This window comes from Anomaloglossus baeobatrachus, chromosome 3 (assembly GCF_048569485.1).
Source record: "Anomaloglossus baeobatrachus isolate aAnoBae1 chromosome 3, aAnoBae1.hap1, whole genome shotgun sequence".
Lineage (NCBI taxonomy): Eukaryota > Metazoa > Chordata > Amphibia > Anura > Aromobatidae > Anomaloglossus > Anomaloglossus baeobatrachus.
Window position 1 is genome coordinate 403,787,556 of NC_134355.1, and position 26,908 is coordinate 403,814,463.

General features: G+C 45.3%; 1 protein-coding gene across 21 annotated transcripts in view; it reads left to right on the forward strand.

Moving 5' to 3' along the window:
- DST (dystonin) overlaps positions 1-26,908 on the forward strand; it is an 879,552-nt gene that overhangs the window by 404,806 nt on the left and 447,838 nt on the right. For all 21 annotated transcript variants that reach the window (XM_075340287.1, XM_075340288.1, XM_075340270.1 and 18 more), the window contains one exon: positions 1,412-1,578. In XM_075340287.1, coding sequence (XP_075196402.1) covers positions 1,412-1,578 — 167 coding nt within the window. The remainder of the gene's footprint in view (positions 1-1,411; positions 1,579-26,908) is intronic.

A 26,908-nucleotide genomic window follows, 5' to 3' on the forward strand; every position in this document is an offset into this window, starting at 1 on the left:
AAATGCTATATGATATGTGGTATATGTAATTGTTGCACTGGCTGCAGTGATACTTATGAAATGCTGTATGATATGTGGTATATGTAATTGTTGCACTGGCTGCAGTGATACTTATGAAATGCTGTATGATATGTGATATATGTAATTGTTGCACTGGCTGCAGTGATACTTATGAAATGCTATATGATATGTGGTATATGTAATTGTTGCACTGGCTGCAGTGATGCTTATGAAATGCTATATGATATGTGGTATATGTAATTGTTGCACTGGCTGCAGTGATACTTATGAAATGCTGTATGATATGTGATATATGTAATTGTTGCACTGGCTGCAGTGATGCTTATGAAATGCTGTATGATATGTGGTATATGTAATTGTTGCACTGGCTGCAGTGATACTTATGAAATGCTGTATGATATGTGATATATGTAATTGTTGCACTGGCTGCAGTGATACTTATGAAATGCTATATGATATGTGGTATATGTAATTGTTGCACTGGCTGCAGTGATGCTTATGAAATGCTGTATGATATGTGGTATATGTAATTGTTGCACTGGCTGCAGTGATGCTTATGAAATGCTATATGATGTGTGATATATGTAATTGTTGCACTGGCTGCAGTGATACTTATGAAATGCTGTATGATATGTGATATATGTAATTGTTGCACTGGCTGCAGTGATACTTATGAAATGCTATATGATATGTGGTATATGTAATTGTTGCACTGGCTGCAGTGATACTTATGAAATGCTGTATGATATGTGATATATGATGCTGTATGTAAGTGGTTCACAAAAATAAGCAGTAAAGTTTTTCGCTAGTGTGTGATAATCAGTTGATAACAGTATTGAGTTTATTGACATCATATTTTCTGTCTGATAGGAAGATGGATTGGCCTGGCACAAAATTGCTTGGTTATTGTCTATAGTGATCATTTTATTGGTCTCAACAATTATTAAAGGGGTTTTCTAGTTCTGGTTATATTTTCAGCATACACTTAAGCTTGTGGAATCCAAACAGTTACACTCCACACTGTTGGGATTCAGCTCTGCTTGCTGGTTCAAGTAGTGTCAAGTGACCGCAAACATTAATACTGACGTGCTCACTAGCTTCTCATTACGTCTCTCAATGTTCTGTTAAGATAATTGGGCAAGAAGCTACTATAGTTGCACGTGATCCCATTATTGCAGTCATGTGCCGGTTGCTCAAACCAGCAAGCAGAGCCAAATCCCAATAGTGTGCAATATACACAGTGTTAGGATTCAGCAAGCCACAGTAGTTCCTTATGAAAAATGTCACAAGGGTTGGACAACACCTTTTAATTGCTTTTGGTACTCCCCAAGTACATAATGACATGTAATAATATACTGAATAAGGTAATAATTGTTTCTTACACTTTCAGATTTCAGACATCCATGTTACTGGAGAGTCAGAGGACATGTCAGCCAAAGAGAAGCTTCTTCTTTGGACACAGCAGGCTGCTGAAGGCTATGGTGGAATTCGATGTGAAAATTTTACCACATGCTGGCGAGATGGGCGACTCTTTAATGCCATCATTCATAGATACAGGTGAGTGCATGTGCACTTTGTACGGGTGCATTTTATTCAATTTACGGTGCATATAGTTTACAGTATTGCAGAGCAGTTCACAAGGAATCGAATAATCTATTAAACAAGCAAAATGTCTGAAGTAAAAAATATTTCATAGTATTGTAGTTGCCATATATCATTTAATGCAAAATACATCTACTGTCAGGTTTCACAATACAAGCTAATCAGATGATGAGGCTGGTGTACTTACTTTGAAAATCTTTGTCACAATGGCTGTATAATCTTCATATTAAGGCTATGTGCGCACTTACCGGATTTTGCCGCGGATTTTTCGCGGATTTGCTGCATGTTTCGCTGTAGAAAATGTTCATAACATCTCTGCAGTGAATCACAAGCAAATCCTATGGAGAAAAAAAATCCTGTGCGCACTGGGCGGAATTTGACAGCTGCATGTTTTGCTGCGGGAATCCCGCAGCAAAAACAAGTGCATGTCACTTCTTTTCCGCACATCGCTGCGGGATTTCACTCCATTGACTCCAATGTAATCATGAAATCCCGCAGGGAATAACGCAGGCAGCAAATTCTGTGCGGTTCACTGCGTTTTCCTGCGTTATTCCCTGCGGTATTTCGCGGTTTACCTCCGGTAATGTACATCACTTGCTGCGGTTTTGCAGGGAAGTGATGTCATTACAGGAAGAGGAAGCAAAGCAGAGAGTAAACACACACACAGATCACACACACAGACATCACAGACATAGAACACAGACACAGACATATAGAACACACATAGAAAGAAAACGGAAATATAGAAAACAAAGAACGTGGGCTCCGCTGTATATTTACCTTCCAGCCGAGGTAAGCACACAGCGGCGGCCCGGTATTCTCAGGCTGGGGAGGGAGAGGGGCAGGGGTAATGTCCCCCGCCTCACTCCCCCTCCGGCAGCCGAGAATATCAGCCGCAGCTGCCCCGGGACTGTCGCATGCATTATGCGGCAGCACCGGGAGTGTCCTCGGCTCTTTCTGCCGCCGTGTAGCAGTGGCGGCAGGGTAATACAAGGGGTTAATGGTGGGGGATCACCGCCATTAACCCCAGGCTTGATCATGGCAGCGTCTATGTGACAGCTGACATGATCAACCCGTAAGAAAAGTGAATAAAACACACACACAGAAAAATCCTTTATTTTAAATAAAACCAACAAGCCTCGTTAACCCTTTTATTAACCCCTCCCGCACCAAAGCTCCGGCGTAATCCACACAGCTCCGGCATAATCCACAGGGTTCTGCACTGCTGACATCCAGCCGCGATGTGTCACAGACACAGGCTGAATGCAGCAGACAGCAGAGGTAATTACCGGTCATTTCCTACGGCCGGTAATGTGAACTCACTGCCAACCGTGGGAAATGCAGCGATCTGTCCTCTATCTATCTATCCCTCTGTCTGTCTATCTATCTATCTATCTATCTATTCTTCTGTCTATCTATCTACTATCTCAGAATTAAATGACTTTTTTTTTTTTTTTTTTTTCAATGTGCTTTATTGCATTGAATGCAATAAAGCACATCCCAACCCGCACGCGGCAAAACCGCGGCAATACTGCGAATAATACCGCGGTAAAACCGCAGCAAACCGCGGCAAACCGCATGCGGTTTTCGGGTGCGGTTTCCCGCGGTTTTTTACCGCGGGTGCGGTAATCTTTGAGAGCATGCGGAATTTTCTCAAGAAAATTCCATTTCCCAGTGCGCACATAGCCTAAAAGTAGCATTTTCAGTAGCTATCTATTGAGTGAGTTCATGAGTCCAAATATATACAGTCTTTGTCCACCATGCCTAACTGAGCAGTGAGGAGGGACACTGAGAAGTTGTCTATCTTACTAGGGGGCTGGAGACTGAGTTTAAACTTACAAAAAGATTATATGTGCATCCATTCTAGCGGGATTTGTCAAAGTAAGCACAGTCTCATCAGGTATAGGATATCTATTTACCAATGCTTCTAGGTTGTATTGTGAAATCTGGCAACAGATTTTATTTAAGAATATATTTAAAATACCTCCCCTTCAGTTTTTTCTTGATCCCAGTTTTAATGAGGATTTACAACAATAATGCATTAATTCATTACTACTCCCCCTGACAAAGCAGAAATGAAATGTAGTGTTTCGCATTTGGTTTGGATACATTGTGTTTGGTCAGTAATGTTGTTGAAATACACATGTGGGTAAGGCCCGTTTCACACGTCAGTGAAAAACACTGACGTTCTTCACTGGCGTGTAAAACACGCACATGCCCCTTCGTGTTCCGTGATTCATGGCACACGTGGGTTGTCCATGTGCAATCCGTGATCCGTGATTGCACATGGACATTACTCACCTGCCTTCATTACTGCTGTCTGTGGTGCTGATCTCCTCGGCTCTGCAGCGTCCGCCCATCGCTCTGCAGCTGCTACTACCTGGTCGGCAGTTCATGCCCTCATGAATATTCATGAGCCAGGCAGGAGTTGCCGAGAGCGGAGCAGGCACAGCAAATCGCAGGCAAGGTAAGCTGAAAATTTTTAATATTTAATATATCCGTGATTTTCTTGTACGTGTTTCACTGATCACACACGGATCACACCATAGTGTGGTCCGTGGGTCATCAGTGATGCCAGGAAAAAACTGACTTGTCTCCGTGCAGAATCACAGCCACGGGTGTACGCTGCACGGAGACATGGTCAGTGAAAAATCACTGATGTGTGAGCAGACCCATTGATTATAATAGGTCTGCGTATGTCAGTGATTCTGGTACGTTTAAAAAAAAACACAAACGAACCAGAATCACTGACGTGTGAAAGGGGCCTAATGGAGTTGTAATGATTTATCGGGACTGTTTTGCTAAAGTTCTAGCATGAATTTTTGCTTATTATGATCTATTTGATGTGGTAAGGAGATTTTTTTATTTTTTCTGTCCCATGTTATTTTATTTATCTTTCAGCTGTAAATAGAAATGTAAAAAAAAAAGTTTACATTTTGGGATAATGGATTTGTGTCTCTTTGTGATTAAATATATTTTAAATACATCACCACTAGTGATGAGCGAGCATGCTTGTCACTACTCGGTACTCGCACGAGTATCGCTGTACTCGGGCTGCTCGGCGGGGACCGAGTAATCTCGCGATACTCGTGCTGTACTCGTGGTCTTCATTTCTGCATGTTGGCGCTCTTTTGAGAGCCAGCCCTCATGCAGGGATTGGCTGGCAGACCACTGCAATGCCACAGCCCTGTTAGTTGTGGAATTGCAGTGATTGGCCGGCCTGCACAGCGTGACCGAGCCTTTATATCGGCCGGCGCGCTGTGCTCTGCTCACAGCTATCCAGACTGTCAGTGCAGGGAGAGTGTCGCTGATTCAGGGAAAGCTTTGCGGCCCTTTATAGCTTTTTCAGTTGCAGGGCTGCAAACAGTGTGACCAAAAGTCCTTCTCAGGACTATTCTAGTTGTATACAGGCAGGCAGGGTATAGCCAGGTCGGAGTACAGTAGCAGAGTCCTTCTCAGGACTACTGTTGCTATATACAGGCAGGGTATAGCCAGGTCTGAATACAGGCTAGTGACCAAAAGAGTCCTTGTCAGGACTATTGTACCAGTATACAGGCAGGCAGGCAGGCAGGGTAGTGGTGACCGTATACCAGCCTTCATCATATCTGGGGCTGGTGTACACAGTGTAAAACAGTCCAGATAGTGTCTGACTTGTCTGTAATTGTCGCTCCCCAAAAAAACCTGTTAGGTTCTTATTGCGTCCGTGCTTGGTTTTTAAAACCGCACGTGTGTGCCTGTTGGTGGCAGCGTACAGGTGCACTTGTGTGCAATTTCCAGAAACTTTAATATAACGCACAAGTAGTGAATATACACGTCAGCAGTGCACAGCATTGCAAAATGCGCAAGGGCATTGGCAAGGAACAAGGAAGTGGACGTGATGGTGGTGCAGGCAGAGGCCGAGGTCGTGGGCAAGCTCTAATTTCGCCACAACAAAGGGCCACATCTAGTCGCTCGCACGTCCTGTCCCAAATTCTTGGGGACCGCAGCAGTACACCGCTCTTGAACCAAGACCAGTGTCAACAGGTTGTTAGTTGGATAGCAGATAATGCTTCCAGTCAGATTGGCACCACCACAAACACTCTGTCTTCCACACGGTCAAGTGTCAGTAGCCGTGATACTGCACCGCACATTTCTGAACCTGATCCTCCTTCCTACCACCAGGCTGAGTACACGTCCTCCTCGGACATTAATGATCCCACACTTGGACACTCGGAAGAGCTGTTCACGTTTCCATTCACACATTCTGGCCTCTCGCCAGCTCATATTGAAGTGGGTCATGAGGAGATCGTCTGTACAGATGGCCAAATATTTGAGCAGCCACGTTCTCACGAAGTTGGCAACGTGTCTCAACAAGTGGTGGACGATGATGAGACACAATTGTCAGGAAGTCAGGAGGAGGAGCAGGGTGCGGAAGAGGAAGACGACGTGGTGGATGATCCAGTAACTGACCCAACCTGGCAGGAGGATATGCAGAGCGAGGACAGCAGTGCACAGGGGGAGGGAGGCGTAGCATCACAACAGGCAGTAAGAAGCAGGGTGGTGGCCCCAGGCAGAAGTCAGGCAACCGTTCCCCGGAACAACACGACGACACAAGGTGCCTGTACAAATGTTAGGTCTTCCCGAGTCTGGCAGTTTTTTAAGTTGGATCCAGATGATTCAAAAAAGGCCATTTGCAACACCTGCCGTGCCAGCATCAGCAGGGGTACCAAAACTAGCAGCCTGACCACCACCAGCATGATCAGGCACATGTCAGCCAAGCACCCGACTTTGTGGGAAGTACAACAGAGTCGAGGAGCAGTGCTTGCTGATGTCACTGCTACGTCTTCGCTGGTTGTGCATGCGAGCCAATCCCCTGTCCATGCTGCCTGCGAACAAGCCTCCTCCACTCCTGCACCTGCAGTTGCCTACGCAGAAAGAACACCATCATCAAGCACGTCCTTGTCCCAGCGCAGCGTTCAGTTATCCATTCAGCAAACCTTTGAACGCAGGCGCAAATACACTGCCAACACCCCACATGCCACAGTTCTAAATGCTAACATTTCGCGACTGCTTGCGCTGGAAATGTTGCCTTTTAGGCTGGTGGAGACAGAAGCATTCCGTGACCTGATGGCGGCAGCTGTCCCACGTTACTCGGTCCCCAGCCGCCACTATTTCTCCCGGTGTGCCGTCCCCGCGTTGCATAACCACGTGTCACAAAACATCACACGTGCCCTGAACAACGCTGTTTCACCCAAGGTCCACCTAACCACAGACACGTGGACAAGTGCTTGTGGGCAAGGCCGCTACATCTCGTTGACGGCACACTGGGTTAATATTGTGGAAGCTGGGACCCAGTCTGAGCGAGGGACGGAACACGTCCTTCCCACACCAAGGTTTGCAGGCCCTACCTCAGTCAGTGTTTCACCCACACTCTACAGCTCCGGAATGTCATGCTCTTCAGCCTCCTCCTCCTCCTGCGCATCCTCATCCACTGTGCCCTCCACACCAGTCACAAGCTGGAAGCACTGCAGCACTGCCTCGGCGAAGCGGCAACAGGCTGTGCTGAAGCTAATCTGCATAGGTGACAAACCCCACAATGCAGAAGAGCTGTGGACAGCTCTGAAACAGCAGGCAGATCACTGGCTCACACCTCTGAACCTAAAGCCAGGAAAGGTCGTGTGTGACAATGGCCGGAACCTGGTGGCAGCTTTGAGGCGAGGCCAGCTGACACATGTTCCATGCGTGGCCCATGTGCTCAACCTCGTGGTTCAGCGGTTTATAAAGTCATACCCAGAGCTGTCTGATCTGCTGGTAAAAGTTCGCCGCCTGTCTGCACATTTTCGAAAGTCACCTACTGCTTCAGCCAGCCTTGCCGGCTTTCAGCGCCGTTTGCATCTTCCGGCTCACAGACTGGTGTGTGATGTCCCCACGCGTTGGAATTCAACTCTGCACATGTTGGTCAGGATATGTGAGCAGAAGAGGGCAGTTGTTGAGTACCTGCATCACCTAAGCCGTCGGGAAATGGGTCAAACTCCACACATAACACCTGAGGAGTGGAGATGGATGTCAGACCTATGTACCATCCTCCAAAACTTTGAGGACTCCACCAAGATGGTGAGTGGTGATGACGCCATTATTAGCGTCACCATACCGCTACTCTGCCTTCTAATACGGTCTCTGCTGAAAAACAAACATGATGCATTGCAGGCGGAGCGCGATGAGTTGCAGCAAGAAACAGTAGTGGGTGTGGGTGATAACACACAGCCCAGCCTCGTCTCATCACAACGTGCAGTGGAGGACTATGACGAGGAGGAGGATGAAGACATGGAGCAACTCTCCGGCCAAATTGAGGATATGACATGCACACCAGTCATATCCTCGGTTCAGCGTGGCTGGCCAGAGGACAGGGTAGATGAGGAGGAGGAGGAGGAGGAGGAGGAGGAGGACAGCATGTTCAGTCATCTTGTTGGTCAGGCTACTGAAGTCCTGGCTGTTAAGAGTCTGGCGCACATGGCTGACTTTATGGTAAGCTGCCTGTCTCGTGACCCTCGCGTTAAGAACATCTTGGCCGACAATCATTACTGGTTGGTAACACTGTTAGACCCACGCTACAAGGAGAACTTTTTGTCTCTTATTCCCGTGGAGGAGAGGTCAACCAAAATGCAGCAGTTCCGGAAGGCCATACTCACGGAAGTAGGCAAAGCATTCCCCTCACAAAACGCTAGCGGCATAGGTCAGGAATCAGTGGACAACCGAGGCGTACAGCCGAGAGAGGCACAAGTCCAATCCGCCAGAGGTAGGGGAACAGTCTTTAAGATGTGGGACAGTTTTCTCAGCCCCTCACGTACCACAGCCCCTGAGGTGCGGGGTAGTGCCACAAGAAATCCTAAGTTTGCCCAGATGCTGAAGGAGTACCTTGCAGATCGAACAACTGTACTCCGACATTCCTCTGTGCCTTACAATTATTGGGTATCCAAGCTGGACATGGCATGAATTGGCTCTCTACGCCTTGGAAGTCCTGGCCTGCCCTGCTGCTAGCGTTTTGTCAGAGCGTGTTTTTAGTGCCGCAGGTGGAATCATTACAGATAAACGCACCCGCCTGTCAACTGAAAATGCTGACAGGCTGACTCTGATCAAGATGAACAAGGGTTGGATTGGGCCAGACTTCACCACACCACCAGCAAATGAGAGCGGAATTTAAAGTTTGCCATGTACCTCCACTCACCCATGGGTACACACTTCTGGACTTTGGATAATCGCTGGACTGCTCCTCCTTCTCCTCATGCGCCACCATGATGATGACCGTTACAAATTGCAATACTTAGGCCTTTGTTTCAGGTATACCCCCAGTGGTAAATTTTTTCGCCCATTCTTTGCAGAATGGACATTACAACGACAGGAGACCCGCTCCTTTGCAATGGGAACAATGTTTTGAGGCCCTCATGCACGTCTCTACCCAGGGACAACGTGGAGCCTCCCAATTTTTGGCTGCCCTGCCTAAGGGCTATACTATAATACACCCACTTCCTTAAAATGGACACTTAATGTTTTGAGGCCCTCATGCACGTCTCTACCCAGGGACAACGTGGAGCCTCCCAATTTTTGGCTGCCCTGCCTAAGGGCTATACTATAATACACCCACTTCCTTAAAATGGACACTTAATGTTTTGAGGCCCTCATGCACGTCTCTACCCAGGAACAACGTGGAGCCTCCCAATTTTTGGCTGCCCTGCCTAAGGGCTATACTATAATACACCCACTTCCTTAAAATGGACACTTAATGTTTTGAGGCCCTCATGCACGTCTCTACCCAGGGACAACGTGGAGCCTCCCAATTTTTGGCTGCCCTGCCTAAGGGCTATACTATAATACACCCACTTCCTTAAAATGGACACTTAATGTTTTGAGGCCCTCATGCACGTCTCTACCCAGGGACAACGTGGAGCCTCCCAATTTTTGGCTGCCCTGGCAAAGGGCTATACTGAAATAGACCCACTTCCTTACAATGGGCACTTCAGGTTTACAGGCCATCATGCACGTCTCTATCCAGGGACAATGTGGAGCCTCCCAATTTTTGGCTGCCCTGGCAAAGGGCTATACTGAAATAGACCCACTTCCTTACAATGGGCACTTCAGGTTTACAGGCCCTCATGCACGTCTCTACCCAGGGACAACGTGGAGCCTCCCAATTTTTGGCTGCCCTGCCTAAGGGCTATACTATAATACACCCACTTCCTTAAAATGGACACTTAATGTTTTGAGGCCCTCATGCACGTCTCTACCCAGGGACAACGTGGAGCCTCCCAATTTTTGGCTGCCCTGGCAAAGGGCTATACTGAAATAGACCCACTTCCTTACAATGGGCACTTCAGGTTTACAGGCCATCATGCACGTCTCTATCCAGGGACAATGTGGAGCCTCCCAATTTTTGGCTGCCCTGGCAAAGGGCTATACTGAAATAGACCCACTTCCTTACAATGGGCACTTCAGGTTTACAGGCCCTCATGCACGTCTCTACCCAGGGACAACGTGGAGCCTCCCAATTTTTGGCTGCCCTGCCTAATGGCTATACTATAATACACCCACTTCCTTAAAATGGACACTTAATGTTTTGAGGCCCTCATGCACGTCTCTACCCAGGGACAACGTGGAGCCTCCCAATTTTTGGCTGCCCTGCCTAAGGGCTATACTATAATACACCCACTTCCTTAAAATGGACACTTAATGTTTTGAGGCCCTCATGCACGTCTCTACCCAGGGACAACGTGGAGCCTCCCAATTTTTGGCTGCCCTGGCAAAGGGCTATACTGAAATAGACCCACTTCCTTACAATGGGCACTTCAGGTTTACAGGCCATCATGCACGTCTCTATCCAGGGACAATGTGGAGCCTCCCAATTTTTGGCTGCCCTGGCAAAGGGCTATACTGAAATAGACCCACTTCCTTACAATGGGCACTTCAGGTTTACAGGCCCTCATGCACGTCTCTACCCAGGGACAACGTGGAGCCTCCCAATTTTTGGCTGCCCTGCCTAAGGGCTATACTATAATACACCCACTTCCTTAAAATGGACACTTAATGTTTTGAGGCCCTCATGCACGTCTCTACCCAGGGACAACGTGGGGCCTCCCAATTTTTGGCTGCCCTGGCAAAGGGCTATACTGAAATAGACCCACTTCCTTACAATGGGCACTTCAGGTTTACAGGCCATCATGCACGTCTCTATCCAGGGACAATGTGGAGCCTCCCAATTTTTGGCTGCCCTGGCAAAGGGCTATACTGAAATAGACCCACTTCCTTACAATGGGCACTTCAGGTTTACAGGCCATCATGCACGTCTCTATCCAGGGACAATGTGGAGCCTCCCAATTTTTGGCTGCCCTGGCAAAGGGCTATACTGAAATAGACCCACTTCCTTACAATGGGCACTTCAGGTTTACAGGCCATCATGCACGTCTCTATCCAGGGACAATGTGGAGCCTCCCAATTTGTGGCTGCCCTGGCAAAGGGCTATACTGAAATAGGCCCACTTCCTTACAATGGGCACTTCAGGTTTACAGGCCATCATGCACGTCTGTATGCAGGGGCATTGGTGAACCTCACAATTTTGGACTGCCCTGGCAAAGGAAAATACTACAAAGACTCACTTCCTCAAAATGGGCACATTAGACTCAAGAGGCCTTCATGTACGTCTCTTCTCAGGGACATCGGAGTGCCACACAATGTTTTCACGTAAAATCTTTCATGTATTAATCTCAAAAAGTAACATACACCAGCTCTATCTCACTATAGGGTATGTGCCCTTAACATTTCTGCCATGAAAAATCATTTTGGGGTCATTTTGGAAGGTTTTCTGGTGAGTCCGTAAAAATGGCATGAAACGCGGACAAAATTGTTCACAGCTGTGACTTTTGAGTGATAAATGCTTCAAGGGGTCTTCCCCATGCTGTTGCCATGTCATTTGAGCACTCTTCTGAGACTTTTGTGCCATTTTTAGGGTTTCTCCATGCTGCCGGGGGGTCATTTCACAAAAATACTCGGGTCTCCCATAGGATAACATTGGGCTCGTTGCTCGGCCCGAGTACACGAGTATCTTGGGAGGCTCGGCCCGAGCTTCGAGCACCCGAGCTTTTTAGTACTCGCTCATCACTAATCACCACTGAACAGCACTCACTGTAGGAGTAATTAAAAACATGCTCTTGTTATATTACACCTTAATCAATAGAACAGTTCTGTGAAGGCGACATTTCAACCATTTTCGAAAAGGCCATTTACTATCAAAACATCACCTTGACTAGTAAAAGAGCATTTTTTTACTACTCGGAGCCGGGCACAGTTGTGTCTTGTATAAACATTGGTGGTGGAGTGTTGGGCCACAGTTACCCAGACTTTTCTGACTGAGGAGTCTCTGATTCCATTTTTGTGATTTATAACTAATGTTCTAAACTCTGTTGTAAGGTATATTGGGATCTTATCTGTATGGTTGATTTTTTATTTCGCCAAGAAGTCTTGTATCCAGTAGAGGTTTGTCGCAATGTTTTCAACTGTTTCTCGAACAAATGTAGCAGACAAAAATCTTGGCATATTCCACTAATAAAGCATTGGATCAAGGGCCAGACTGGGACAAAAAAGCAGCCCTGTCACACAAACCCCCCCATTCCAAAATTCTAAAACACCCCCCGACCCCACAGTCAGTGAATTTTGCATTAACGTGTAATGCCTCTCATCACTCTTCTAAAGTTATTTCAACAGCCACATGTGAATTGAGCATAGCTATAGTTACATGGTGGTCTTCAGAGCTGCAGTTCTCGGGACTATGGTGGTCCCAATTGTCGGATAACTTATTCATAGAATGGGAGATAACTTGGGATAACCCATTTAAACAGGTTTTCCAAGATTTATTTGGAATATAGAAAATAATAAACCAATAATTATCCTCCCGAAGTCCAGTGCCATCTCTCCAACAACAGGACAGGAGGAGTGGTAATTTGTCATTTATATGTTCAGAATATTACAGATACCGAGAATTACACCCAGTATATAGGGCAGGAGAAGTACTGTGCAGTGCATATACACAGAATAATACAGATTCTGAGAATTACCCCCAGAATACAAGACAGGAGAAGTGGTACTGTGCAGTGTATATATACAGAATAATACAGATTCTGAGAATTACCCCCAGAATACAGGACAGGAGAAGTGGTACTGTGCAGTGTATATATACAGAATAATACAGATACTGAGAATTACCCCCAGAATACAAGAGAGGAGAAGGGGTACTGTGCAGTGTATATATACAGAATAATACAGATTATGAGAATGACCCCCAGAATACAGGACAGGAGAAGTCGTACTGTGCAGTATATATATACAGAATAATACAGATTCTGAGAATTACACCCAGAATACATGACATGAGAAGTGGTAATTTGTCATTTATGTATACAGAGTAATACAAGTACTGATAATTACAACCAATATATAGTACAGGAGAAGTGGTACTGTGCATTGTATATACAGAATAATACAGAGAAGTGAGAGTTATGCCCAGTATATAGGAGAGGATCAGTGGTATTATGCAGTGTATTAATGTAGAATAATATAAATCCTGACATTTACACCCAGAATACAAGACAGGAGAAGTGGTACTATGTAGTGTATATATACAGAATAATACAGATACTGAGGATGACTCCCAGCATACAGGGCAGGAAAAGTGGTACTGTGCAGTGTATATATACAGAATATGGTAGAAATACAGACACTGAGAATTCCACCCAGTGAGTCAAAAGAGGTATCCAGCATCATTGTCCGGGGAGTGCAATAAAGAAAATCCAATTTTATTTTAATTCATTAAAAATCCATTAAACAACCATGCAGAAAAGCATTACATGTTTCGGACTCATATGTCCTTATTCAGGCTTATTCAGCTCTTATCGGGCTGAGCTACAAATTTCAGCATGGTACGATTGGCAGCGAGTTTTGGATGACGTGCACCCATACAAGTCTATGGGAACGTGGGAAATATCGGTCTGCACTGATGTCATCTGAGTGCAGTGTGATATACGCAGAGAAAGCCAATGGAGAGGATGTTGCGGTGTGCCCCTGTTAACCCTATGAGTAATATACCATATATACTTTTCTGATCTTCCTTTCTCTATGTTATCTGAATTGGACTCTACATTTTTTCTATAATACAATTAAACTTATACAATTAAACCTCTGCTAAATTCCTCTGCAGTTCATTTGTACACATGGTAGTGTGGGTTTGCTGTAGTGACCATTACAAACAATGTGCAATGTCTATGTCTCTTAAAACACTGGCGGACACAGAAAGAAAACGACTCCTGTGCAAGAACAATATATGGGCTCTTTGCCGTCCAAAAACTCATTGGAGCTAGTTTTGGTTAAAGCCAAAATCGTAGTGGAATTGGTAGAAATGTTCCAACTTTAACTGTAATTTTAAAAAGAATGTTATGCCTTGAAAATATTGGTTAATTATAAACTTTCAAAGAGATTTAAATACATTTATAAAAACAATAACAATATAGATATATTTTATGTTGTATCAATCTAAGGCCCCTATTTTTTAAAAGGTCAAAATGAAAAACTAGAATATATTTGATATTACTGACACATTGGCCATTAATGATTGAGTCTGAACTGGAACCTTTGCTTACCGACGCCACAGTCCTGGCTATGACTGTTTAACAGGTAATGCTAGGAAAGTGGTTAGTATGTTTTATACTAAATGCTGGATAGAATCTTTTTAGGAATTTAGTATAATGGATAAAAGCCATGTGTGTGTTGGGTGAGACTTGTTTAATGCAATGAAGCAGGTGTTCTTAAGTACCTGGTCTTTGGAGTCGCTACAAAGCCTAATTAGGTGCAATGGGGTAAATAGTTTAACAATTGCAACTTTCTGTTGTTATCTTGGCCCTTAGGCCGGTGTCGCACTTGCGATTGCCGCGCGTTTATCTTGCGCGAGTTTCGCAGTGCATCACCCGTCACGGACTCATACGCTGCATAGAGAGGCATGCAACCGACCTGCTCATTTGAGCAGAGTGTGAGTCTGTGACGGGTGATGCACCGTGAAACTCGCGCGAGATATACGTGCGGTAATCGCAAGTGCGACACCGGCCTTACTGTTGTTTTGGTCCTGTTTTAAAGCCAAGAAGTTTTGACAAAAGACTAAGATTGGAGCTCTGACTGCTCTTCTGCTTGAAATAAAGCCATAGCCCGTAGTAATACATGCAGGAGTGAGAGGTGCAAGTATAGGCAGCTCACACTTTAGTCAGCTGTATCTTTAACTAAGGGCTCTCACACACAAGCGTATGAATTGGACGAGTGCAATGCGAGAAAATCTCTTATTAACTCGGACCAATGTTATTCAATGAGGCAGAGCAGTTGGTCAGCTTTTCTCTCATCCAGAATCAGGATGAGAGAAAAGTCGCAACATACTGCGATTTATTGCCGAAATCATGCGAGACTCGCTAATAAGTCAATGGGTGTGAGAAAAAAATGGACCATCCTAGTGACGTCAATTTTTATGGATGCATTACTGTCATGTAACACAGAACACTGTAAATGGTTCTGTAAATGACTAATAACTGCTGAGAAAAAAAGGATTGCACAACGACAGCACACAGATGACAAGTGAGAGAAAAATTGCCCACTCGCAGTACACACGGACAGCCACGCGGATGACACTTGTTCAACTCTCCTGCACGAGAATAGGACCGTTTTCTCATATGTTGGTGTAATTCCAGCCTAATTCAGTATCACCACCGGCATTGTTAGCTATAAAACAAAACCATTACATCTCTAGCTGCAATCTAGCCTGATATAGTCAACAGTAACAAATATGCATTTTATGCATCCCTAAAGGGAACCTGTCACCAGATTTGGGGCCTATAAGCTGCAGCCACCACCACTGGGCTCTTATATACAGCATTCTAACATGCTGTATATAAGAGCCCAGGCCGCTGTGTAGAACTTAAAAATCACTTTATAATACTTATGTAAACAGACGCTGTGATGGAGTTGGGTCATATGGGCGTCTCCGTTCTCCGGTGCCACCTCTTTCGGCCATCTTTGTCGTCCTTCTTCTGAAACCGGGGTGTATGACGCGTCCTACGTCATCCACACTCACCGGCATTGAGGTCCTGTGCAGGCTCACTTTGATCTGCCCTGAGCAGGGCAGATCAAAGTATTGTAGTGCGCCTGCGCGAGACTGGCGAGTGTGTATGACGTAGGATGCGTCATGCACACAGGCTTCAGAAAGAGGACGAAGATGGCTGAAAGAGGAGGTGCTGTCACTGGAGAACGGAGACGCCCATATGACCCAGCTCCACCGCAGCACGACCGTTTAGGTAAGTATTATAAAGTCATTTTTACGTTCTACACAGCGGCCTGGGCTCTTATATACAGCATGTTAGAATGCTGTATATAAGAGCCCAGTAGTGGTGGCCGCAGCTTATAGGCCCCAAATCTGCTGACACTGATACTGATGATCCTCTTCGCAAGGATGTATGAAATACATTTTTGAGCTAAAGGCAGTGCCATACTGCTGGCACTAAGATGCTGAATGTAGACATACCTGTTATAGAAAGATGTGATGCATAGTTGATTAAATATTTTTAATCAAAGTAGCAGTAAAGCACTGCACTTTGAAGTGTGCAACATGTGCAGGACTTTGTGGTTAGAGTCCTCATTGTAAAGTCCTCCTCCTGCATTTTGTATTGCATGCCCCCTTTTCTTTATTAGAATATTGCGCCACCATTGCTGTTGTTGGCGGTGCATGCACATTGCCACAGTACAAAGGTCTTCATTAAAATGGCGCTGGAGTCCATGCATACGTGTACTGCTTTCTCCAGCGCCATTTTATTGAGCACACTGCAGTGAAGACTGAGAAGCATTGGCGTGTGCGCAAATGTGAAAAACAAAATCTGCCCACATGCCGATTCTTCTCAATGTCTTCACACAGTGTGTTCAATAACTTGGCGCAATATTTAAATAAAGAAAAGGGAGCATGCCAGAGGAGGAGGAGGATTAAATGCGAGGACCTGACCCACAAAGACCCGCCCATGTTGCACACATCAATAATGGTGCAGTGCATTTCTGCAACTTTGACTAAAGATATTTAATCAACCAAGCACCAATCTTTCTAAAACAGGTAGGCCTGGATTCAGCAGCTTACTGCCTGTATGGCACTGTCGTTACCTCATATAGCAAAATCCTGCTGGTTGGTCCTCTTTAACCCCTTAAGGACGAAGCCAGTTTTGTACTTAATGACCAGGCCATTTTTTGCAATTCTGACCAGTGTCACTTTATGAGGTCATAACTCTGGAACGCTTCAACGGATCCCGGTGATTCTGACATTGTTTTTTCGTGACATATTGTACTTCATGATAGTTATAAATTTAGAACGATATTTTTTGCTTTTATTTGTGAAAAAATCGGAAATTTGATGAAAATTTTGAAAATTTTGCAATTTTCAAACTTTTAATTTTTATGCCCTTAACCCAGAGAGTTATGTCACACAAAACAGTTAATAAATAACATTTCCCACATGTCTACTTTACATTAGCGCAATTTCTGAAACAAAATGTTTTGGGGTTAGGAAGTTAGAAGGGGTCAAAGTTCATCAGCAATTTCCCATTTTTTCAACAAAATTCACAAAACCATTTTTTTAGGGACCACATCACATTTGAAGTGACTTTGAGAGGCCTAAGTGACAGAAAATACCTAAAAGTGACACCATTCTCAAAACAGCACGCCTCAAAGTACTCAAAACCACATCCAAGAAGTTTATTAACCCTTCAGGTGCTTCACAGGAACTAAAGCAAAGTGGAATGAAAAAAAGCAAAAAATAAAATTTTACCTAAAATGTTGCTCTACCCCAAATTTGTTCACTTTTAGAAGAAATAACACAACAAAATGAACCCCAAAACTTGTTACCCACTTTCTTATGAACGCGCCGATACCCCACATGTGGTCAGAAACCTTTGTTTGGACAAATGGGAGGGCTCGGAACAGAAGGAGCAATATTTGAATTTTGGAAAGCAAATTTGGCTGAAATAGATTGCGGGCACCATGTTGCATTTACATGTCCGCCAAGGTACCTAAACAGCAGAAACCCCTTACAAGTGACACCATTTTGGAAACTAGACCCCTTAAGGCTTCTATCTAGGGGTATAGTGAGCATTTTGGATCCACAGGTACTTCACAGATTTTGATAACGTTACGTTGTCACATTGAAAATTTTCATTTTTTTCTCAAAAATGTTGCTTTAGCATCAATTTTTTCACTTTTTCAAGAGGTAATTCCAAAAATGTGACCCCAATGTTTGTTACCCACTTTTTTATGAGCGCGGTGATACCTCACTTGTGGTCTGAAACCTTTGTTTGGAGAAATGGGAGGGCTTGGAACGGAAGGAGCAATATTTGAATTTTGGAAAGGAAATTTGGCTGAAAAAGATTGCGGGCACCATGTCGCATTTGGAGGACCCCTAAGGTACGTAAACAGCAAAAAAACACCACAAGTGACCCCATATTGGAAACTAGGCCCCTCAAGGAATTTATCTTGATGTTTGGTGAGTACCCTGAACCCCCAGGTGCTTTACAGAAGTTTATAACGTTGAGCCATGAAAATAAAAAAATAAAATTTTACCACAAAATTGTTACTTCAACCAGGTAGCTTTTTTTTTCACAAGGGTAACAGGAAAAAAATCACCATGAAATTTATTGCGCAATTTCTCCTGAGTTTGTTGATATCTTGTATGTGGTGGAAATCAACTGTTTGGGCACACTACAGGGCTCAGAAGAGAAGGAGTGCAATTTGACTGCAAAATTGGCTGGAATCAATAGCGGACGCCATGTTGCATTAGGAGAACCCCTGAGGTGCCTAAGCAGTGGAGGTCCCCCACAAGTGACCCCATTCTGGAAATAAGACCCCTCAAGGCTTTAATCTAGGTGTATATTGAGCATTTTGAATCCACGAATACTTCACAGAATTTGATAAGCTTAGGTTGCCATATTGAAATTTTCATTTTTTTCACAAAAATGTTGATTTAGCGACACATTTTTCACTTTTTCAAGAGGCAACAACAAAACGTGTACCCCACAGGTTGTTATCTAATTTCTTGTGAGCGCAGGGATACCACACATGTGGCCAAAAACCTTTGTTTGGATAAATGGGAGGGCTTGGAATGGAAGGAGCACCATTTGAATTTTGGAAAAGTTGAAGTAAATTGCGCGCACCATGTCACATTAGCAGGGCCCCTTGGGCACCTATACATCAGAAACCCCCCACAAGTGACCTCATTTTGGAAACTGGACCCCTCAAGGATTTTATTCAGGAGTATAGTAAACATTTTGAATCCACAGGTACTTCACAAAACTGTTGCTGTATCAAAAAATTTCTCACTGTTAAGGGGGCTTTACACGCTGCAACATCGCTAATGCGGAGTCGTTAGGGTCACGGAATTGGTGACGCACATCCGGCCGCATTAGCGATGTTGCTGCGTGTGACACCGATGAGCGATTTTGCATCGTTGCAAAAACGTGCAAAATCGCTCATCGGTGACATGGGGGTCCATTCTCGATTATCGTTACTGCAGCAGTAACGATGTAGTTCGTTGCTCCTGCGGCAGCACACATCGCTATGTGTGATGCCGCAGGAACGAGGAAGCTCCCCTTACCTGCCTTTCATGTGACACTAAAGGATGCCTAGCCTTGTATTTAGCCCAAAAAAAAAAAAAAGAATTAAAATAAATGACGTGGGGTCCCCCCTATTTTTGATAGCCAGCTAGGGTAAAGCAGACAGCTGTAGCCTGCAAACCACAGCTGACAGCTTCATCTTGTCTGGTGATCAATTTGGAGGGCTCCCCAAGCTGTTTTTTTTTTTAATTATTTATAAATAAATAATTAAAAAAAAAAAACAAACGTGGGGTCCCCCCAAATTAGATCACCAGCCAAGGTGAAGCTGACAGCTGGGGTCTGGTATTCTCAGGATGGGAAGAGCCACGGTTATTGGACTCTTCCCAGCCTAAAAATAGCAGGCCGCAGCCGCCCCAGAAGTGGCGCATCCATTAGATGCGCCAATTCTGGCGCTTCGCCCCAGCTCATCCCGCGCCCTGGTGCGTTGGCTAACGGGGTAATGAATGGGGTTGATACCAGGTGTGTAATGTCACCTGGCATCAAGCCCAGCAATTAGTTATGTCACGGCGTCTATCAGATACCCGACATAACTAATTGACAGTAATAAAAAAAAAATTGACAACAAAAAAAAATTTATTTGAAAAAACACTCCCCCAAACATTCCCTGATTGACCAATTTATTGAAAAGAAAAAAAAAAATCCACAATAATCCATTTGGATGTCCCACGTCGCCTCTGGACCTTCTAGAATATGGGGGATACGTTCAGGGAACGTATCCCCCATTTTCTAGGAGGGCAGACCCTCCATTTGAGGAGAGTGGGTGCAAAGAATCTGCACCCACCCTCCCTGGGTCACAGCTGCAGAGTGCGAGCAGCCAGCGTCCTGAACACAGGAAGCTGACAGCTGCGCTCTGCTCATGTGACCGGAGTCTGCAGAGAAGGAGCCGGAGGAGGGGGCCGCGGGGGATCAGGGCTCCGACAGGTATGTATGACACCGGGGGACACCGGGGGACACCAGGGGGGGGTAGGGGGGGACCCGGCGGGGCCTAGGGAGCAGGTTTCTGTCGTATGTGTTATGGCACATACGACAGAAACCATAGGAACAGTGGAAATGCGGCCGGCGCGCTGCTGTGATCGCCGGTGCGCGCGGCCATCTTGGATTTTCGGGAGGGGGTTGGGGGTCGGGGGGGGCACTTTGGGGACACCGGGGGACCGGAGGGAACCGGGAAAAAGATTTATCTCCCATCTGGCATGTTTGATCATGCCAGATGGGAGATAAATCATTTTTTACCGGCGCGGTCATTTACTATAACTTGATGATCGGTATACGGTGTATACCGGTCATCAGGTGAGCGGGGACCGGAAAAACCGGCCCGAATCATGATCTCCAGGGTCTCAGCTACCCCCGGCAGCTGAGACCCCGGAAATTTTCTGACTCTGGGGGGCGCTAGACCCTTTTTTCCGACCGCCGTTAAAAAGCGGCGGATCGGAAAAAGTACCCTTATTTACCGCCGTTAAAAGGCGTATCGGCGGTCGTAAAGGGGTTAAACATTTTGGCCTCGATTCATTAAAGGAGTTGTCCGACATAAACTCCCAAAAAAAAATTAAGTTAATCTGTGCTGTATTGTCATATAAAACACCCCCTACATTATTTTTTTGTTTTCTAACTTTTGTTTCTCTTGATTTTTCACTTTATTATCTGCAGCTCTTTGTTTACATTCAGCACAACCTAACATGTTTGACTGCCAAACCCACAGTCACAGCTGGCACCGCCCCTGGCCTCAGTGTCCAGCCACACCCTCTGCCCGCCCTCTGCACACACATTCCCTGACAGTATTTTCTGCCCCAGCACCTGAGAGATAAATGAGTACTATGTAATGAAAATTAAATATAGCCCCTAATGTGTCTATAGGATATACACACACACACACACACACACACACACACACACACACACCTAGAGTTATATAATATATTATACATAGTCCCCCCTCATGCACTCTCTTCTCTCCTACTGCACTGTCTCCTCTGCCCCCAGCACTCCCCTGTCTCTCACCCCCATGAACTCTCGTCTCTGCCCCCCTGCTGTGTCACCCATGAACTCTCTTCTCTAGCCCCCCACTCTGTCAGCCGTGCACGCTCTTCTCTGCCCCCTCCCCCCCTGCTCGCTCTCCCTTCTCACCCATGCAGCATGCTGTCTCTTCTCCGTGCTGTGATGATTGCAGTGTCCTATACAGAGCTCAGTGCTGTTGTTCCCTGGTGTCAGGTGACATCCCTGCTTCTGACTGTATTCAGAAGCGAGGAGCACGGGAGGCTGCATTCATCACAGAGACAGCGCACGGGGGAGGGGGGTCACAGTTGCCCGGGCACCATACAACATAATGAGCTGAGGACACTGTTGGGCAAACAGCGCTACGGTGTCCTAGACAGAGAGGGTAACCCTGTGTTTGTCCAGCACATACAGTGGAGAGATAGCAGCGCACAGGGAGGGGGGCGGGGCTCATCGCACTGTATCCGCCCAGCAGGGTGGCAACATGCAGTGGCAGATTTGCATGTCAACATGGTCCTGCCCATGTTGACATAAAATGACCGGAAGTAGCAAAATCACAGCAGGAGCAGTCACATGACCCCTCTGAGTCGGGGGAGAGGGGCTGACAGCAGGGCAGGTAAGTGCTCACTATCTACTTACCTGCCCCAATGTAGCCCAATAGTGTAAATAATAAAAAAAGCAAAATAAGCCGGATAACCTCTTTAAGATTGGCTTTTTAAAATCAGAGACATGATTCAGAGGTGTATGCCACTTTATGAATCTGGAAAGTCTGACGAGTGGCCTGGGCCTCTTTGCGCCATATAAGAAGTCTTATTCCAGACTAGAGTGAGATTTCTGGAGTAGGAAACGCCACAACTAATCATGAATTAGATGAGCTGTAGCATCACTTCCCCGCCCAGTTCTGTCCATTTCGGCAGAGCTGGAGAAACTGGCATAAAAATGCCAAAAGTCGCAAAATTTAGACACAACTTGAAGTTCTGCCAAAATTTTAGCATTTTTCAAACTTTCACTGCACTTTATGGGCGGAAAAGCTTTGATGAATCTGGTCTTGTATATGTATCACAAAATACTGCCTAAAAGATGTATAACTTGTCTCAGAGATATATAGACCTTATAAAACGCATGACAGTGTGATGAAATGTAAAAATTATTTGGCTCCTCAAGGCAAAAAATGTATACAACTATGTACGTCTGAGATGGGAATACCCATCTTCTGCATGTATGACATGGGATTTTGGGAACTGCTGTGCTACCCTGTAATTCCCATAGAAGTGAATGCATTTTCTGTGGTTCGTCTGTTTCTCCTTTTATTTCCAACTCAGCCACGAATAACCCTCAGATGTCTACTTTTCTAGTGAAAGGTTCTTCTGCAGTGCTTCTATTATCTGTAGGTGATGACAGCATTTACAGTATTGTTTGCTAATGTGTTAAGTGGCATGTAGAACATAGCTTTGTATAAACATGTCATGGCATAAAGGCTACATTGTGAGGTGCTAACTCCAATATCTTTATTTGTTTTCGTCATGTACAATGCCCTGTAGCCACCGCTTTGCAGGTCTGTTTGCTTTTGTGTGCTCTGCAATTAATATAGTAGAAGCTGAGATTATTTTATGGCTGTATTATAATTAATGAAATAAATATAGGCTTCTGACGGAGCACGAGCCCACTACGATTATAGGTGACATTGTTTAAACATGTTTCCAGTGCTCAGGCCTGTGCATGACTCGCATTCCTTCTTACTGGAGCATAAAAGGCCAAAACACGCACTACATTTGCTGAGGACCTAAAGGGAGCACGGGGAGGAAAGATTGACTCGCTCGTAATGACAAATATATGTGCAAAAAAGGAATTAGTCCATTTAATGTTATATCTGTGACATTTGCTTTCCTATATGTCTTTTGAATAAAAGTGCATACAGAAGAGATGGGATACGTTCCCTGAGGAATTGTTTGTTCTCTCCCATTGTCACCTTTGGATTTAAAAATAAAATTGGGAGAGCTGATTTTGATGTGATGCAATGTGCGAGGGGCTTTACATTACATGCACGGAATAGCCTCTTTATTAGGCTGATTTCACATCAGCGTTTTTTTTGCCTAGCTGCAAAAAAATGCACAGCTTATATCACCGGATCCTGCAGATGGAATGTCCAACTCATGCAACCGCAATTGTTATTTACCGGATCCTGGATGCAGTGGGACACCGAATTTATCGGCCGCCACTGGAGTCAGCTGATCGAGAGTCAGCTGAACTCCTGATGTGGCAGCCCACACACGCTGTGGATGCACTGCTGCCGATCACGTGTGTGGGCTGTGTGGTCAGGAGTTCAGCTGAGTTCAGATCAGCTGACTTTAGCGCTGGCCGATACTTGTTCTGTGTACCGCTGCATCCATCGCAGCGTGTGCGGGCTGTGAGGTCAGCTGAGCTCGTCCGGCATTGGAGTCAGCTGATCGGGAGTCAGCTGAACTCCTGATGTGACAGCCCGCACACCCTGTGGATGCACTGCTGCCGATCACGTCTGTGGGCTGTGTGGTCAGGAGTTCAGCTGAGTTCAGATCATCTGACTCCAGCGTCGGCTGATACTTGTTCTGTGTACCGTTGCATCCATCTCAGTGTGTGCGGTTTGTGAGGTCAGCTGAGTTTGACTAGCACTGGAGTCAGCTGATCTGAACTCCTGACCTCATATCCAGCAGAACAAGTAATCAGATCAGCTGACTCCAGTGTTGGACGATTACTTGTTCTGTGTACCGCTGCATCCATCGCAGAGTGTGGAGGCTGTGAGGTCAGCTGAGTTGAGATCAGCTGACTCCAGTACCAGCCGAACTCAGCTGACCTCACAGTCTGCACACTATGTGATGGATGCGGTGGTACACAGAACAAGTAATCGGACAACACTGGAGTCAGCTGATCTGATTACTTTTTCTGCTGGCTGTGTGGTCAGGAGTAGGGATGAGGGAGCAGTAAAATGCTCGGGTGCTCGATGGGCGAAGCCCATGTTGATTTTTTTTTTTTTTAAATTCATTAAAAAATAAAAAAAACATAAACCTTAAACGCATAACTTTAACCCTAGGGTTAGGGGTAAATTTTTGTATGCTAGTCGGGTACAGCAGGCAGGTACATGCTGCTCCCAACCCCCAGCTGCCTATTTGTACCAGGCTGGGAACGAAAAATATAGGGAAGTCCTTTTTTAATTATTTCATGAAATAATTAAAAAAAAACGACGTGGACTTCGCACAGTTTTTGTGTCCAGCTAGGTATAACTAGGCAGCTGGGGATTGGAATCCGCAGCGCATGGTGGCCCAAGCTCTCTGGCCACCCCACCAGCTGCTGCGAATTTCAGTCCGCAGCTACCCCAGAAAATGGTGCGTTCAAAGAAGCGCCATCTTCTGACACTGTATCCAGCTCCTCTAGCGGCCCTGGTGGCAGGTGGCACGCTGGGTAATAAGGGGTTAATACCAGCTTTGTTGTAACAGCTGACATTAAGCCAGAGATTCTTAATGTCAGGCCACGTTTGACCCAGCCATCAAGAATCTCCAATAAAGGGCTAAAAAAAAGAAACACACAGAAAAAAAATACTTTATTAGAAATAAATACACAGACACACTTAGAGACTCCATCTTTATTACCCCCTCTCACCCCTCCACGATCCTGGTCTTGAGAGAGATAGAGAGAAGAGAGAGATCAGCTGATCGCTCATAAAAGCCGGCCGCCGGCTGATTAGCTGATCGCTTATAAAAGCCGGACGCTAAACCACTAGAGACAATTCCTCTATAAAAATATCTTTTTTATAAAAATTAAAATACGACACCATGTGTCTTGGATAACATAAATGACATGGACAGTGTACTAGTGAAAGATCAGATGAAAAACAGGATGGTGTGAGGGAAAAATCCTGATAGAAAAATAGCTACTGTAGATAGCGTTTAGAGGGGACTGAATAAAATCCTCCACTTGCCCTTCCTGTCAACGGAGGGTATCATAATTTTTAGGGTAACCCCCGCTCCGGGTGGCTAACCCTCATTATCCCTGTTATTCACTGGCCTAATCCCTCCACCAAGAAACCAGGTGCAATAAGTGAATCGAACCAAGACAAGGACAATGACATAAATGAATTGAATAAATTGGTTCCTAGACTGGACCAGGTTTTCCAGTCACTGCAGCAAAATGGAATGGTTAGGACTGAGCCGGTGGTTCAGGGGGGAGAGCGGGAGGTTCCAACACACTTGGTGGAACCATCCTGTTTTTCATCTGATCTTTCACTAGCACACTGTCCATGTCATTTATGTTATCCAAGACACATGGTGTCGTATTTTAATTTTTATAATAAAGATATTTTTATAGAGGTATTGTCTCTAGTGGTTTCTCGTATACTCTTACCTCACTACTCTATTATTTGTGGTTTTCTAGTAAAAGCCGGACGCTGGCTGATCAGCTGATCGCTCATAAAAGCAGGCTGCTGGCTGATCAGCTGATCGCTCATAAAAGTAGCTGCCGGCTGATCAGCTGATTGCTCATAAAAGCCGGCCGCCGGCTGATCAGCTGGCAGCGGGCTCTTATGAACGACCAGCTGATCAGCCAGCGGCTGGCTTTTATGAGCGATCAGCTGAGACTCTGTTCACGCTAGGCAGTTTCAGAGCATGCTCTGTAGGGCAAACTGGATTCGTTCGTGATGGATGCAACTGCATTTGAAAAGCGGGATGCGACACCCATTCACATACATTACAGCTCCAGCGGCAAGCTGCAGGATCCGTTCAGATGCAGTTTTTTGACCAAGGTCAAAAACGCAACATGTTGCGTTTTGGGACCTAGGTAAAAAAAACGCTAAACAACTAATCCTGTGTGTGCTGCACCCAACCGCATGCGACCGCATCTTACCATTCCATTGAAAATGCATTGAAATCAGGTCAGGATCCGGTCACATGCAGATCGCGTTTTTTTGCCGTTAGGCAAAAAAACGCTGATGTGAAACCAGCCTCAGAAACAATCATCTAGTAGTTGATATTTCCTTTGGCTTTCAGAACCACAACAGGTTGTCATTGCATAGTTTATATTAGGTGCTGAAATCGTTCTGAAAAAATTTTGACCTACGGAGACAAAAGTATTTCTTTCAGTTTCCACAATTTAGGCTACATTTAACCATCCAAGGGCTGTCCAATTTTTTCTCGGACTCTCACTCATTGGGGGTGATTAATTAAAGGGGTAATGAACTGCTCAGACAATCCCTTCTCAACCCCATGTTTCCCCCCAGTAAAATAATAACACGTATACTCACCCCCATTGCTCGCGTCATTCAGTTGGTGTCAAGACTTGCTCTCCCGGGGATTGCATGACATTGTTATGTCAAGCGATTCCTAATCAACGATAGCTTCACTATTCTCTGCTTTGGACAAATAAGAAATCCGTAGTAAGTGAGAGTAACCTCAGCTCTTGCTTCTTCCAGATGTCAATGACATCCGAAGGACAGGAGTGTGAGGCCAGCATTCATAAGCTGCAGGGATTGCCTGACATAACAATGTCATGTGATTCGCAGGAGAGATAGTGCCAACACCGGGGTAATAGGCCAATACCAGAGATGAGTGTAAGTGTTATTACTTTACTGA